Here is a 13965-nt window from a genome sequence, read left to right on the forward strand (position 1 = left end):
GTTCTCACATCATCTTACTCGCACTACACTCTCCATTTCATACTCTCTTGCAGTGCTTTCCCCGTTATTAGCCATTATGTCTGAAGTGTGCATAAAATTGCTCTTCATAGAGCCAAATAATCATCAAGATGAAACGGTTTCGAAGAAACAATAAAAAATACCAGCACAAAATCATCCACATCCCCATGAAACCCATACTGCTCGTGAGTCATGATTCGGTATTGACCTCTAGCTCGTCTAGAGAATGTCTCATCTTCGACGAAATGCAATCTAGATGGCATTCCGTCTTCTGTTATAATAAACATAGCAACAGTTTTGAAATGGGCAACTGCGACCAGAATTCTAACAAATGTAGCATAGAAGGGAATTAAATAAGCTAGTAGGTAAAAAATGTTTATGATTACAATGCATCGACAACTAACTTGGTAAAATTGGATTCAACTATAGAGATTTACTGTAAATACATTTCGGTATTGTAATACGTAAGGGCTTAACCATTGGAAATGGTGGTGGTGATAATACCTCTTCAGTATCACCTGCAGATCCACAGTAACAACATCAAAGACCTACCCACAAGAATTGGAAATGCTAAGCATCTAAATGTCGTAGAATCCAAGAACACTGTCAAAGAGAATCAGTTACCTAATCTAGGCTCGCCCATCCCACTCTTCGTAGAACTCTTCTAGATACTCGAGCATAAACTTGTGCCGCTTCTCGGCTCTCCTTTGTCCAGCCTGAGCGTTTCAAACCCCCACACAATCAGAAAGAAGGTATATTTTAAATGGTCATCTATCAGCTTCGAAAAGAATGTAGCAACCGTTGGAAAGAGCCAGCATGTGGAATTACTACAAAAACGAATACCAATGAAAGTAGGTCCTATATACTGGAACCCAACCTTTTTACCTTTGTTTTCATCAAATCTTTCAGCTTCAGAAGTTTCTCATAAAAATGATTCAAGGTAGTCTGCTCCTCTTTCTTCATGTAGCGTTCCTGGGAAAGAGCTGATCGTGGCTGGATGGCAGGATCGTGGAGAACTCTGTTTCTGCTTCCCCCGAAAGTGAAGCAACGAGCTATTCCTGCACGCGACCTTATGTCATACAAAAGTATCTCAAAACCAGTGCAAGGACAGATGCAGTTAGAAGGCAACAGATATGCATTAATTTGCATAACAAGGTGTGCTTTTTTTCTTTCGATCACAAACAGAGAAGTGAATGGAGCAAAGAGAACAGCCCACAAAACCAGCCAGGGAAGGACACACAACTAGCTTATATGGGTAAACATCACAAGGCGTCATTCAACTTTCAGTATTTCTCAATTTCTAACACAAAAAGTCAATTAGACAAAGGAATATACATAGGCAAGATCAAGAAAATACTACTCAAGATTTCTTTATTATTACCTATGGCCCCAATGGCATCAAGACGATCAGCATCCTGCACGACCCCAAATTCTGGAAATACTTCATTTTCTGCAAGCCCCTTAATCTCATTTTTGAAACCTGACCATGCCAGAATCTGCCATATAAGAATTCGCACCAACATAACTAATATGTAATTTATAGTGGACTTCCAAATCCCAAAGATACAAAAGGATAATCTTGACAGAGTGATGCTTAGATAAAAAATAATTGATGGAATGAGATGATCATCAAAGAGCTTCTTTGAAAATAATCTATTTAACTGTGACAAGACTGCTAAACTGCTGGTAAACCATAAGAATAATCTGATGAGCCATAATTATTGCTTTTCTTCTCTCTCAGGATGGAGTGAATGATACAACACAAAACTAATAAGCTCCGAATTTAATTACAAGTATCTCAAGATTTACTATAGCACCTATAAACACAAACCATATTCCAGCCACACCTACACTTATATGAGTCACCAAAGAGCACGTTTATAGAATAAGGACAACCTATTCACATTAGCAACTATAAATCAATGGGTGGCCAAATCTATTAATCTAGGTACTGCAGTAATTCCAAATCTCTTCCTGCACGATGTGATTACCAATGAAACCTCCTCCAAAGGAATAACCGTTTTTCTATCTGCAGATAGAAATATTTGATATTTAGAGTCGTAACAAACCATTTCACAGCTTCATGATGACATTTCCAGCAAAAGAGAAGGTGTTTCACAAACCAAGGTCAATAAGATAAAAGGTCTATGTCTCATGCTGCGAGCATAGCACATACCACAAAACATCATACTCAGAAAATTTACATACTCAAGCGTCATCCACATAATTAAATTGAGTTGAATTAACAAAGACACGGTCAACTAAAGGTAGAGCAAGCAAAAAACTCCAAAAAAAAAATCACCCATTCCCCTTCTTACTTAGCTGTCGAGAAGGAAAAAGAAACCCTTACCCATTCCCCTTACTATCCTTAAGATCTTGATCTTCTTGCTTTTCTCCACTCCCTGTTCCTCAAGGAAATTTTCAACAATCTTTTCCTCAGATGGATCCCTGCATGGGAAATACAGAAACACAGATGGTGACGCTGAAAAACTGAATTAGAGAAAATAAACAACAATTTATTAGCATTGCAACATGCCCATACCTTTCCTTAAGTTGCATATGTGACAAAGCTTAAGATATCAGGGATGAAATGCAATGTTGATAAGCAAACATATGTATCCATATGATACAAAGACGGGTTCTCCGTGAAAAATTACACTCAAAACAATACTGTGCAATCTTACCTCTATGGCTGATCAAGAAGAAAATCCAGACCTTAGATACTTGTAGTCACCTGCAATGAGAAACTAATATTAAAAATAAGTTCTTTCTCAACATAAATTGCAGAATATCATAAAAGTGATGGTTAAGCACACGAAAGCAATGTCACAGTAGATTATATGCATGCACAGGAATTAGTCCAGAGGACCTTTATGAAAAGGGGTTGGCTATCGTAGGTTCAGATAATTAACAGACATGTAAATGCATTTTGTAAAAGAAAGGGGAAGAGTCTCAAGTCATCTGCAGACTGCTTGTAACAGATTTTTTGTTTTAAAAAAAAAAAAACCCACAGCCCTTGAGGTCAACACCTTAACTCCTCAGTTGGAAAAAGAGCATGAATGCCAAAGTCAGCCCGGTTATCCTACTCATGATTGTGTAAATATGCAGTCTTCAAGTGAGAGAGAGAGAGCTGACGTATATCATGAAGAAGTGCAGCAAGCTCTCTACCTGCAACATAATTCCCCAGACTGTAAAAAACCAGACAAAGAAATTCAACACCACTTAAGCAATTCAAAAGAATTAATTATCTTTCAAGAATCTATGTGATAATGCTGTCTCCTTGTGTTGTTCATGCATGTCTGAAAGTGTGTACTGGGGTTTATGTGAAGAATATTGCTCCTCACTTCCCAAGTCACCAATGAAGAACAAGCAGATCCATACTTAAATTATTCACTGACTAAATATGTGAATAATCTTGAGGTACTTCGTGTCCCATCAGTTTCATGAACCGTAACGTTCTACTACATGCATTATAGAACTAAATATAACATATCATGTTGAGGCACAAATCAATTCAAGGAAAGGGTGGCAAAGATTGGCAAAGTTAAAAATTAGGAACCTTGGTGAGGCACAAACTGATGGCTTTCTAGCTAAAATCACTTCCCTCCAAAGGTCACCACTTTGAAGTAGCATTCTGGTGGAGCAGAAGGCATTCAACATTTATGAGGAACCCATTACGTTTTGCGCTTGTAGTTGTCATTCATCCTTTCAAAACATTATGCATTTCTTCAAATCAATATAAGAATTGTGACCCAATCACCCACCAAACAAATCTCAGATTACAAACCTCCACTCAAGCTCCGCAAAACCGAGCTACATCAAACCCAGCAAGCGTCTACTTCATTGCTCATCTCCGATGCTCCTAGGAACATACTAAGCTGCTGATAGTGCGATAACAACACTATTTCGCTTTAATCCATACTGTTTATGGTTATCTCATTTTTTTTCTGCCCATTAACCGCCGACATTCACCATGAACTACAAAACTTAGTACAGAGTTCAGAACCTAATTGAGAGTGATCTTAATAAAATTTTAGTGTTCCTATCCCAAGTTCCAAATAGCAAAGTGGGTCGCTCTCGTTTGTGCAGCCACTTAACCGAACGACACAAAAGAGAGAGATCAGGTCAAGCATACGGACAATTTCCATGGAGTCAGGGCGGGAAGCGAGGCCCTCCTCGCGGGCGAGGGAGAGGGCCAGGTCTCTGACCCTGAACACGTGCCAAGCTTCGTGGGACGAGTCGTTCCCTTTCATGTGCCCCTCCATCAGCTTCTCCGCCTCCGCCTCCACCACCTCCGACCTTCCCATCTCCCCCCGCCTCTGTCTCTCCCTGGGGCGCGCGCCTTTGCTCCCGACGTAGATAGACCGCCGGTGAATCGAAACGGAGTTCCTTAAATCCGGCGATGCTGCTTTCGGTCCGGTGCTCAGAGCTCGGGGACAATGGAATGTGTCGCGTCGACCGATCACTGCTGGGCAGGATTCGATGACCCCGAACGAGAGACGCATTCTACGAGGTTTCCGGAAACTGTGAACATGCTCTTGCTCCTTTCAAAATATTGGAAATTATTCTCGGTCAAACAAAAGATTTTAGGAGATGTTTTTTTCAATTAAAAGAAAGCTTTATATGGAATTCGATGGAAAATCTCTTCTTCTTTTTTTAAGTCTTGCTTTGACTCGCGTGATCCTAAGATTGATCTTGTGATGTTTTTAGGTCCTTACATATCTTCATCTAAAAGATTCAATCAACGGGGTAATTTTGTAGTCTAGCTAATTTATTATTCAATTTTGATGTCTTCTATAATTCATCTGTTTTTATGCATAATCGATATCGGCGATTTTTTATTTTAGGTCATCAGAGAGTTCTGCTAGCGCAATTTGATTTAAGCGAAAGGAGTGAAGAGATATGTTATTGCACAAAGATTTCATTATTTGTAGTAAAGCCAACAATTTAAGTATTTTTTTCATCTTCAAAATTTAATAGATATTCCTTTCGGTCGATGATAATATTTTTTTTTTACTTGTGATTATTCATATTTCGGCGTTTAATTTGTTTTTCATTCTTTATATTCAAAAAATTCCACTTATTGAGATTTGTGAGTGTTTGTTTCCTTTTTAAATCAGTGCTTCTTGGGCCTTTTAATTTCTCTAATCCTAAATTAAGCCAAAAAAATAGGAAGTCATGGGAAGTCTGAAAAAAAATTGAAACCGGTGGAACCAATCTCCCAATTGTTTATTAAATTACATGCAAATGCACGGGACTTGTGAATAGATCCGTAAAATGGGTGGATCAATTGGGTCGAAAATGATCCGACCTAATCCGAGTTCCAATTCTTATCAAATTTTCTCCTTATGTTGTTACTTCTAAAGAATGGGCCACTCCACGAACCAACTTGGCTAGTTGGTGAGAGAGCTCGGGTTGGTTCGTGAATTAGGATTTTGTTTGGCACATGAACAACGTGAAAACGTGGGCGAGTGTCATGTTGACGATTAGGAACACCTGTGTGGATTGGTTAGGAGGTCGGGTTATGGACGGATCGAGTTCTGATTATGAATATTTATATTATTTCTCCATGCACTTGTCGAAAAGACTACGCTTGGGATGATGCACAAGCATTAAAAAGATTTGAAAATACTGTTAAATTTAAAAATACTCAGACTCATCAAAATTTGTAATATTAAGAAAGAAAATACGGATATGGACAAAATACCAACAAAAAGAATAGGCCGAAGGAAATCTGAAAAATTGGCAAATTAAAACAAAATAAAAAAGATTGGATGAAAAGTTTCATTGCTGCGAGCTAGTTTGATTCTGCGTTGTATATGCAACTTAAAATAGCTTGCTCGCCTTCCCACCTGAAATCACCTCCTGGATCCCCACATTAGCCTCCTCCTCCTCCTATTCATCCCCATTTCGTCCCTCCGCCCAGCCCTTCGTCGCCTCTAGCAGTGCCGCCGCCGCTGCCTAGTCGCGCACCGCCATGTGGAGCTAGAGCGCGAGCACCCACCAGTCCTCGCTCAGAAGGTGCAGACTTGCGGGGAACAGGGCAACGTCGGCATCGAATCCAAGACAGAGAATGGCCGCAGTGCTCAATGGACAGGCAATGGTAGCGACGAGCGATGGGGGACGCCACCGATGCGCGAGCAATGCTGGTGGTGGGACCAGCAATGGCCACGACGAGTTGTCTCCCTTTGCATGTAGGTTGTGTTGAAGTTATACTTTCATCGTTACATTTCGGCTTTCAACCAATAATTTAAATAGGTCGAATATGAATTAAGGTGCAAACCCACGGAGACCCATGTAGATGTTAAACTCCTTTTGACCTATTTTGAAAATCTTAAATGATCCGTATCCAACCTGACTCACTCCCACTTGTGAGTATGTTTAGCTAGACATACCATTCCAGTCGAGCTCATAAGCTTATGCAGTATTCCCCTACCGTTGCAGCATGGGGTATACTCTACGAAGCAGAGACACTCTCCAGGAGCAACATTCGTCCGGCACTCTTTTTTTATTATTTATTTATTTGTAAATTTAAATCAAATTAATTTGATTAAAATAATCATAAAAATGATAATTTATCATGTATATATAAAAATATATATTTAATATATAACATGTCCCAACGTGTTGAAATTCTCTATTTTTTGAGAAATGACGTATCGGCGTGTCGTGTCGTGTCGCGTGTCGATGCTACCGAGGGAGGAACCGAGCCGCGGTTCTCATACGGTTTCGTTCATGTGGATCAATTCAAATGCTTAGCATGACTAAATCAGGACTAATGCCCTTACAAGCCCAGAATCAACATAATAGTTAACAGTCTCAAGAGAGAACTACAAAAGATTACTCTACAAAAACAAAACTAAGTATTCCCGACAAGGCGACAACAAAAGAGAAGAAGATAAAACCACCAAGGATCAAGCTATATGTAACTTCGATTCTCTCTAAACAGCTTTTTTACTTCAAATGCTAACTGTTGCTTCTTAATCCTCAGAAAACATGGACTCGAAAGCAACTCTAATAGAGAATGTAACAGCAGCAGTAACTCGACCAACTTGAGGTGAGACATCATCATGCAGAACAAGGTTCATCCCTCCCCAATTATTGTAGATGGAGGCATTCAAAGCCAGTTTCATCTCATACCTTTGGCATACTGAATAGCCATGTGAAATTCATAATCCCAAGCACCAGCCAAAGCAGGACAATGCAGGACGTGCTCCCACATCTTTGAGCCTTTATGAATTTGCATAAAGTTGACTGGCCAGAAAAATTATTTAAGTACTCAGCCAAAAAAGGAATCCCAACATTTTTCATAAAATAAACTGATCAGAGAAATTACTAAATACCTTCTTTTTCCCCATGACTTCGAGTACTAGTCGCAGACAGCCAAATTACTGAAGCTGCCTGACAGTCATATAGCAAGTATTTCTGGGATCAAGAGTTGTACCACCTCTTTGATAACCAACATAAGAGCCACCAAACAGATTTCTCGCTTCTGAGCTTAGCTGCAAGACTTACTCCAGTTAATATAATTCGCCTGCACCTGCATATATGCATTCCAACAAATAAACAACAGTAAGAGCTGGAAGACAGGAAAGTGAACCCTCGGTTTCAAGATTTTTGCATAAGCAACGTGAAACTTCAATTTTGCAGTATCAAATGCGATAGCAGGAGCATCTTCATGTTTATGATGAACATTTAATTACAATGTGATGGACAAGGTGGTAAATCAGGTCACCAATCATTACATATAGCAGGTGGAACCTCGAAATATAGCTTGGCGAAGGTTAAATAGTGCTGCTTAAGGACAACAGCAAACAAAGCATCTTTAATCAACAACATCAAGGAAAGAATAAAGTCAATGAAGAAAGTTTATCAGGTCACCAATCATTACACACAGCAGATGAAACCTCGAAATATAGTTTGACGAAAGTTACATAGTGCTGCTTAAAGGACAACCGACGAACAAGGCATCTTTAATCAACAACAGCAAGGAAACAATAAAGTCAATGAAAAAAATTTAAGTTTCTAGGCCTTCCCTCAATTAGAGCAATTTTCTCACTGTGAGTGGTTTAGAATTGTCAAAATGCCCTCCCACAGCGAGTAGAATTCATGTCCATGCATCTAGAGTTGCTTGTACACCTGCCTTAGAGATGCTAATATCTGTTGTTTACTTGCTTCATGACTCGCATCACAGCCTTTGAATATAAAGCTAAGTTTCAATATTAAGAATACCGAACTTGTGCGGGAGACTCTATTTAAGCGATCTTGGTATCTTGAATGTCTGCTTTACTCACTTTTTTATTCGAAATTTCTGCAATTGGCCTCTTAAAAGTCTTCAGCAAATCGTGACGGTGCTTAAATCATTGCAATGTTGTCTGAAGATCGACCAGAAAGGAGTTCACGAACTGAAATGACTAGTTGGTTAAACAACCAAAGAAAAGAAGAAAAAATACCTCAAGCAGAATGCTATATGTACATTTAAACCGACAATTTGAATGAAACTAAACATCTGAAAGGGATACCTGAATGTGATCTCAACGTCCCTCTGGGGGACGTATAATGAAATACAACTAGGACAAGACGCATCCATCTTTCAGACGCTCCTTTAAAATTCCTATAACGAGCTTTCCAAAGTTATTCCGACAGAAAGGATTTCTAACTGGATGGTACGACAAAACGAACGAGATCATGGTCTCGGCCAGGTAACTTCCTTCATTGCGTCCTGGTAGACGTTCCAAGCTCCTTTATCAATTTCATCGAATAGCTGGTCCCAACCCCAGCTTGCACAACCCGAGAAAAATCAATAATCAGCGACAGATCCATTTCCTGCCTTGAGTTCATCGATCTCTCTAATCGTCTCCACCTGGTCGACGAAGCACATCCCAGGTAGGATTTCCAGGTACTGGTTCTTATCGGCTCGAGTTAAACTGACTAAAGGCAGTCTACGGTTTACAAGGGGCCCACCAAGCGAAAGAGGTGCCTCCTTAAGAAACTCAGACCCTTCTTCCAGTTCATGCAGAATATCCCAGCTAATAGGCTTGTTAATAATCAGACCTTGAAAATAATCAGACCTTGAAACCCGGTGACTTTAACCGCTTTCACAATAAGAATCAGGGAGTTATCAAATGGGTGCATGCCAAGAAGTTTCTCAGTAGCAACAAGGATGGAACCTACCAAGACACGGGAAGCTGCTCCATCTGGGCCTTTCGATTTAGGCAGTTTGGTCCAACTGTACTCGACTGTTCTGTCTGCTGCCTCATTTTGCAGCAAAAAGTCTTGTAACTGGTCCTTTCCTGCGAGATTTTCCTCGTGAACCACATTGGATGATGTTGTGCTGAAAGAATTTTGACTCACGCCATATTTTGCCGGTGGAGTCCAGAGGATTCCTATGAAAAAGGGTAATCAGGTTTCCAGTCAGCATAAAACGTTTTGACCAATCTACAAACAGGCAATATGAAAAATTCTGAGGAATGCAGATCAACTGAGGTAGAATAACAGTAACCAGAGTCCAAACTTAAGGTTTTTTAACAAAGGAAAAAGAGAACATTCAGCCCAGAAAGTTGTGCAACACTGGCTGATATCATCAAGAAAAGGGGATGGAACCTAATAATGGATGTTCTGCAATTATGGGAAACTGTGTTCTAAGAATAATAGAAACGGTCAATTTCTGACTGAAAGTAATATGGTCCAAAAGCAGCCAGATACAGAAGCTGGACATGCTCTTGACGAGGATCTATTCAATTCTCATAATAGGGTACCATCCTGCGAATTCATTCATCTTCAGCATTGAATAAACACTGTGATGTCCTACAATAGGCAGAGCTCCCTACAGAAGAAGAAAGCATTACCCGTCTCATTGATGAGGTTATGAGAATAACTTCCATAGTCAGCTAAGAACTTGACAATAGACACAACTGCCATATCGCCGTCATAAGACACACAAGTTTTATTTTCTGCTGGAAACAACACCAAAGCTGGGTAAAGTTCTCTCTGCAAATCCCAAATCACAAAAGTGAGACTTGTTGTCATCGAACATTTGCAGACCATATTGATAACTTCTTAGCAATATAAAGCTGTATAAGTCAACATATTGAACCTAAAAAGACTGCCAGCAACAAAATGAGAGGAATCATCCATGCATGGAAGCAAATTTTTAGAAGAATTCCAAATTTGCATCTTGCCAATTTGCTCCATAGATTGGGTGCCTCTTTCCAAAGGAGACAGATCATAGAGTAATATACTTCGATTCAGAATGCACAAGCTTTGTTCTAGGTTTTTTGGGACTACTAATCTATTGCCTTTGCGAATTGATCAAGGTAAACTCATGCTTTTCTAGATGCAGATATCATATCTAATTTGATAAAAACTTGTTATTTCCAAATTATTCACAAAGCTTTTTGAAAAATCACAATGCAACCCTATACTTTCGCTAACTTACACGGGCAACCCTCTGATTACACCTAGCCCTTCCCAAAGGTATTGATCGCCAGCTTTGGTTTTCTGAATCCAGAATTGGTCTGGATGTATGATGGCAAGGGATATTGCCCATATTATTAGCATTTAGCCAATACATCTTTCGTCACAAAAGAAAGGTACAAAAGTTTAACACACTAAGATAGTTGATATAACATAAAAAAATATAGAAAATGGCTGTTGAGATTCTTAAGGGGTTATTTATGGATTGTTGAGTATCAAATATGGCTCCATCAACTTTGGATAACTGACTAAGCTGAACAAAGAGTGTTGTAGTTTCAAGATCAATAAGAAAAGAATGGCCTAACTTCACTCAGCATTGTTTAGTTCAAATTGGCAAATGGCTCCTTCACAGACCTTCCTTTGAGTGAATAGTTTAAAAAAAAATTTAGGATAGTATCCTCGCAAGAAAATGCTACCAGGTCTTTCGTTTCTTTATCTAATAAAGGAGTTTTCTAGAAACAGTTCACGCATTTTATTAGAGATGCCCTGTCCATATGCAGTTTTGCACCCCGTATTACATGCGAACAATTGACAAAATTACAGTATAAGGAAAAATCCAGAGATGAAGGATTAAGCAAATAATTTCAACAACCAAGACAAAATCAAGATCATTCATCTAAAAGTAGAGGTAATGAGAAAAAAGCAATGAATGAACTTCAAATGAGAGGAAGCACTTCCTAAATCAAGACATACCTGGTTCATTGCTTTGAAAATCAGAGTGCAATCATTCATTGTGCAATCCATCAAGTAAACAAGAGGAAGCTTTTGAGCCATACCCTCCATGTTGTCTTCCATATATGAAGCACTTCCTAAATCAGGTAAAAGTTATTCATTTTTGTCTCTCAAAATATAAACCAAGTGGAAATTTATTTCTGAAAAAGACATGTATTAATAGAGTCTTGTCCTGTCTTATCACTGGAAGAGTTTTACATATTCCCTCCACTAGGCCCCGATAAGCAGGACCTTAGCTTAACCTATAATGACATCCTAATAATGGTTGACCACCATCTCAGAAAAAAAAAAATTTCTTTTATCCCCATACCTTGCATTATCACGAACCTCCAAATCAGGGAAGTAAAGGCAGGAAAAGGCAAGGAGACGAGATAGTCTGAGGAACAATCTAGAACTGGGGTGATGCATCATCATTGTCCTACATATGCCAAGAACCTTAATTCGTTGCGACCAAGATCTTAAGCCAGTGTCGGGGCCATGTTTCTTGACAAGGAAGACGACTAAGTTGGTAAGGAGTTCTAGAAGTCCACGAGGGGGAATTGTGACGTTTTCGGCAATTTTATCAAGAATCGCAAAGTAGAAAACTATTTTATAATCTACATTGACTTTCGGAAGCAAACGCTCATCGAGTGTCTGGAGCAGTCGCTCTCCCAACCAACAGTGCTTATTACAGCCCAAGAATCTGTTGACGAAGGAAACAATAGTGGGAACTAACTGTTGAAATTCCATAGTCATCTCCACGATCATCCCCTATAATATGAGAAAGCATTAAAACAATGTGAAAATACCTCGCTCAGATGAAATCCTACCACCATCCTGCAATAGTATGCTGCCCAAAGGGAATGGAATATTATGAAAAATCAAAGGAAGATAGACAATACCAAATCAAACATTGTATTGCAAGGTTGCTAATTCAAATAGTTATTCATAATTCATCTATCTTAAACTCATAAATCATCTTCACTTTACGACTACCAAGCAATTCTATTGACTACCTGTAACTGACTCAATAGTGCATGCAAAGCACTAGAATTAGTAGCCTCAAAACCAAAACTCTAGAAGGAGAATAACTCAGCATGTTTTTCGTCCCTTTTTAAAAAGGAAAAAGAATTAGTAGAGCGTATATTCTAAGGTCGTAGTTCCTTTCTGAAACCAGAAGCCGCAGTTTACTAAGGGTTTGACATTTCCTTTTGAGTACAGGCATCGTCATCTCCAAGAAAAGAAAGTTTCATAAAATATGCACTCTTTCAGGCATTTGGTGATATGCAAGATAAAAATCATCTCATAAAATTGACCTCCCTCAAGTAGTAACAACATGCATTTGCTTGAGGTTTTTCTTTTCCCTTTTAGTTTTTCCTATGCAAATGATTGAAATTTTCTTTAATATAATCCTGTCGTAAGAAATCCAGCCTATATTAGTGATGCAGAAAGTGATGAACGATAAACAGACGTAGAGGCAGAGTAAGGCCATAACACAAGGAAAGGAAGAAATTGGACAAAGTGGGGAATCTGAAGCATTCTATACCTGCAAAAAGTAGAACATTGTGGAGTCCATAAGCATTTTTGCTTTGATGGAATCGTCAACAGAATGGGAGAGCGTGCCTATTAAGAACTTATAGAAGGTGCGAAATGCCACCGCAGTTTCTGTGCTCCATGGAGGCATCCATTTAAAAGCAGACACAGAGACAAGACCATCCTTGAACAGATTCACCACAGACAATGAATCCGCCTGTGAGACATCCTCAGATTTTTGGCTTCCAAGACACAATGAGAACAAGGCAAGAAGGTTGAGCTTCAGTGCCTTCACGGCAAGAGGATCAAAAACAGTCGGATAGAAGCTTGAAGCCATATCAACATCCGTGTTCTTTCTCTCAACTACACTATTCGACATGCCACTGAAAAATCCCAATAACCAATGAAGGGCAAGCATCCGAAACACCGGATGACCTTGTGCTTCCCTTGAAACTGAGACAAGCCGACGAGCAATTTGACGCTCTTGTCCATCAAAAGCATCTACAAAACGTAGAGACAACATCAAAACCATGTGGCAAAGAACAGGATCATAGGAATAAATCATGCTGAAGAACTGGACCTTCAACATTGAAGCCTGCAACTCCAAAGCAACCGCCACGGGTAATATCATATGCATAAACTCCATCATTCCACAAGGGGTGAGAAACTACGGCCATTCAAGCAAAAACGCCATGGCCCTCCTCAGTTCCTTGTAATTCAAAGCCGAAACCTCCCTCGTTGGACCAACACCCATTGAGGCAAGTTAAGCGGAACCAAAGGGACTGAAGTGTTCGAGATCGACACATCGACCTTACGAGTGACGATATCGTGGATTACCTGAGTGAAGAGCAGAATGTAGCTCTGCGAAGCGTGCGCGCGCTCACTCGCTCTGACACAAGCTCCACAGGTATTCTAAGCCATTCTGTGAAATTTTAAAATTTTTGATTTTTTGCTTTTTTTATTTTTATAGGCACCTAAAAAAATAAAATTTCACTCAAAGTGGGTAGCCATAAGTATTTTAAGCCATTTTGTGAAGTTTTGAAATTTTTGCTTTTTTGCTTATTTTTATTTTTTTTTGCATCTAAAAAAAATTAAATTTCGCTCAAAGTGGGTGGCCACAGGTATTCTAAGCCATTCTATTAAGTTTTGAATTTTTTTATTTTTTTCGGCACCTAAAAATATTTAAATTTCGCTCAAAGTAGATGGCGACAGATATTCTAAGCCATT

The 13965-nt window shown here is 39.3% G+C and overlaps 2 protein-coding genes across 7 annotated transcripts; both read right to left on the bottom strand.

Moving 5' to 3' along the window:
• Nucleotides 1-486: 486 nt before the first annotated feature.
• LOC115675747 (uncharacterized) lies at nucleotides 487-4578 on the bottom strand. Its single transcript, XM_030598505.2, has 8 exons — nucleotides 4154-4578; nucleotides 3154-3180; nucleotides 2734-2752; nucleotides 2369-2466; nucleotides 1400-1498; nucleotides 904-1076; nucleotides 643-734; nucleotides 487-536 (listed from the first exon to the last, which is right to left on the bottom strand). The coding sequence occupies exons 1-7, from the start codon at nucleotides 4521-4523 to the stop codon at nucleotides 648-650; spliced, it is 873 nt and encodes a 290-aa protein (XP_030454365.1). The 5' UTR covers nucleotides 4524-4578; the 3' UTR covers nucleotides 487-536; nucleotides 643-647.
• A 2334-nt stretch (nucleotides 4579-6912) lies between these two features.
• On the bottom strand, nucleotides 6913-13639 carry LOC115675704 (uncharacterized). Of its 6 annotated transcripts, XM_056313300.1 has the most exons (6): nucleotides 13319-13639; nucleotides 12752-13239; nucleotides 11537-11976; nucleotides 11188-11303; nucleotides 7362-7558; nucleotides 6913-7272 (listed from the first exon to the last, which is right to left on the bottom strand). In XM_056313300.1, the coding sequence occupies exons 1-4, from the start codon at nucleotides 13413-13415 to the stop codon at nucleotides 11219-11221; spliced, it is 1110 nt and encodes a 369-aa protein (XP_056169275.1). In that variant the 5' UTR covers nucleotides 13416-13639; the 3' UTR covers nucleotides 6913-7272; nucleotides 7362-7558; nucleotides 11188-11218. The 6 variants fall into 6 exon arrangements, 5 of the variants coding, with proteins under 5 accessions (XP_056169275.1, XP_056169272.1, XP_056169273.1 ...); XM_056313297.1 differs by lacking the exons at nucleotides 6913-7272; nucleotides 7362-7558 and adding exons at nucleotides 9073-9404; nucleotides 9867-10008 and having other exon boundaries at nucleotides 12752-13639; XM_056313299.1 differs by lacking the exons at nucleotides 6913-7272; nucleotides 7362-7558 and adding exons at nucleotides 9443-10008; nucleotides 10457-10591 and having other exon boundaries at nucleotides 12752-13639.
• Nucleotides 13640-13965: the final 326 nt, after the last annotated feature.

The sequence above is a fragment of the Syzygium oleosum genome, unplaced genomic scaffold, assembly GCF_021117445.2.
Source record: "Syzygium oleosum isolate NSW1041296 unplaced genomic scaffold, Sole_v2.1 Sole_v2.07, whole genome shotgun sequence".
In the NCBI taxonomy this organism is placed as follows: domain Eukaryota; kingdom Viridiplantae; phylum Streptophyta; class Magnoliopsida; order Myrtales; family Myrtaceae; genus Syzygium; species Syzygium oleosum.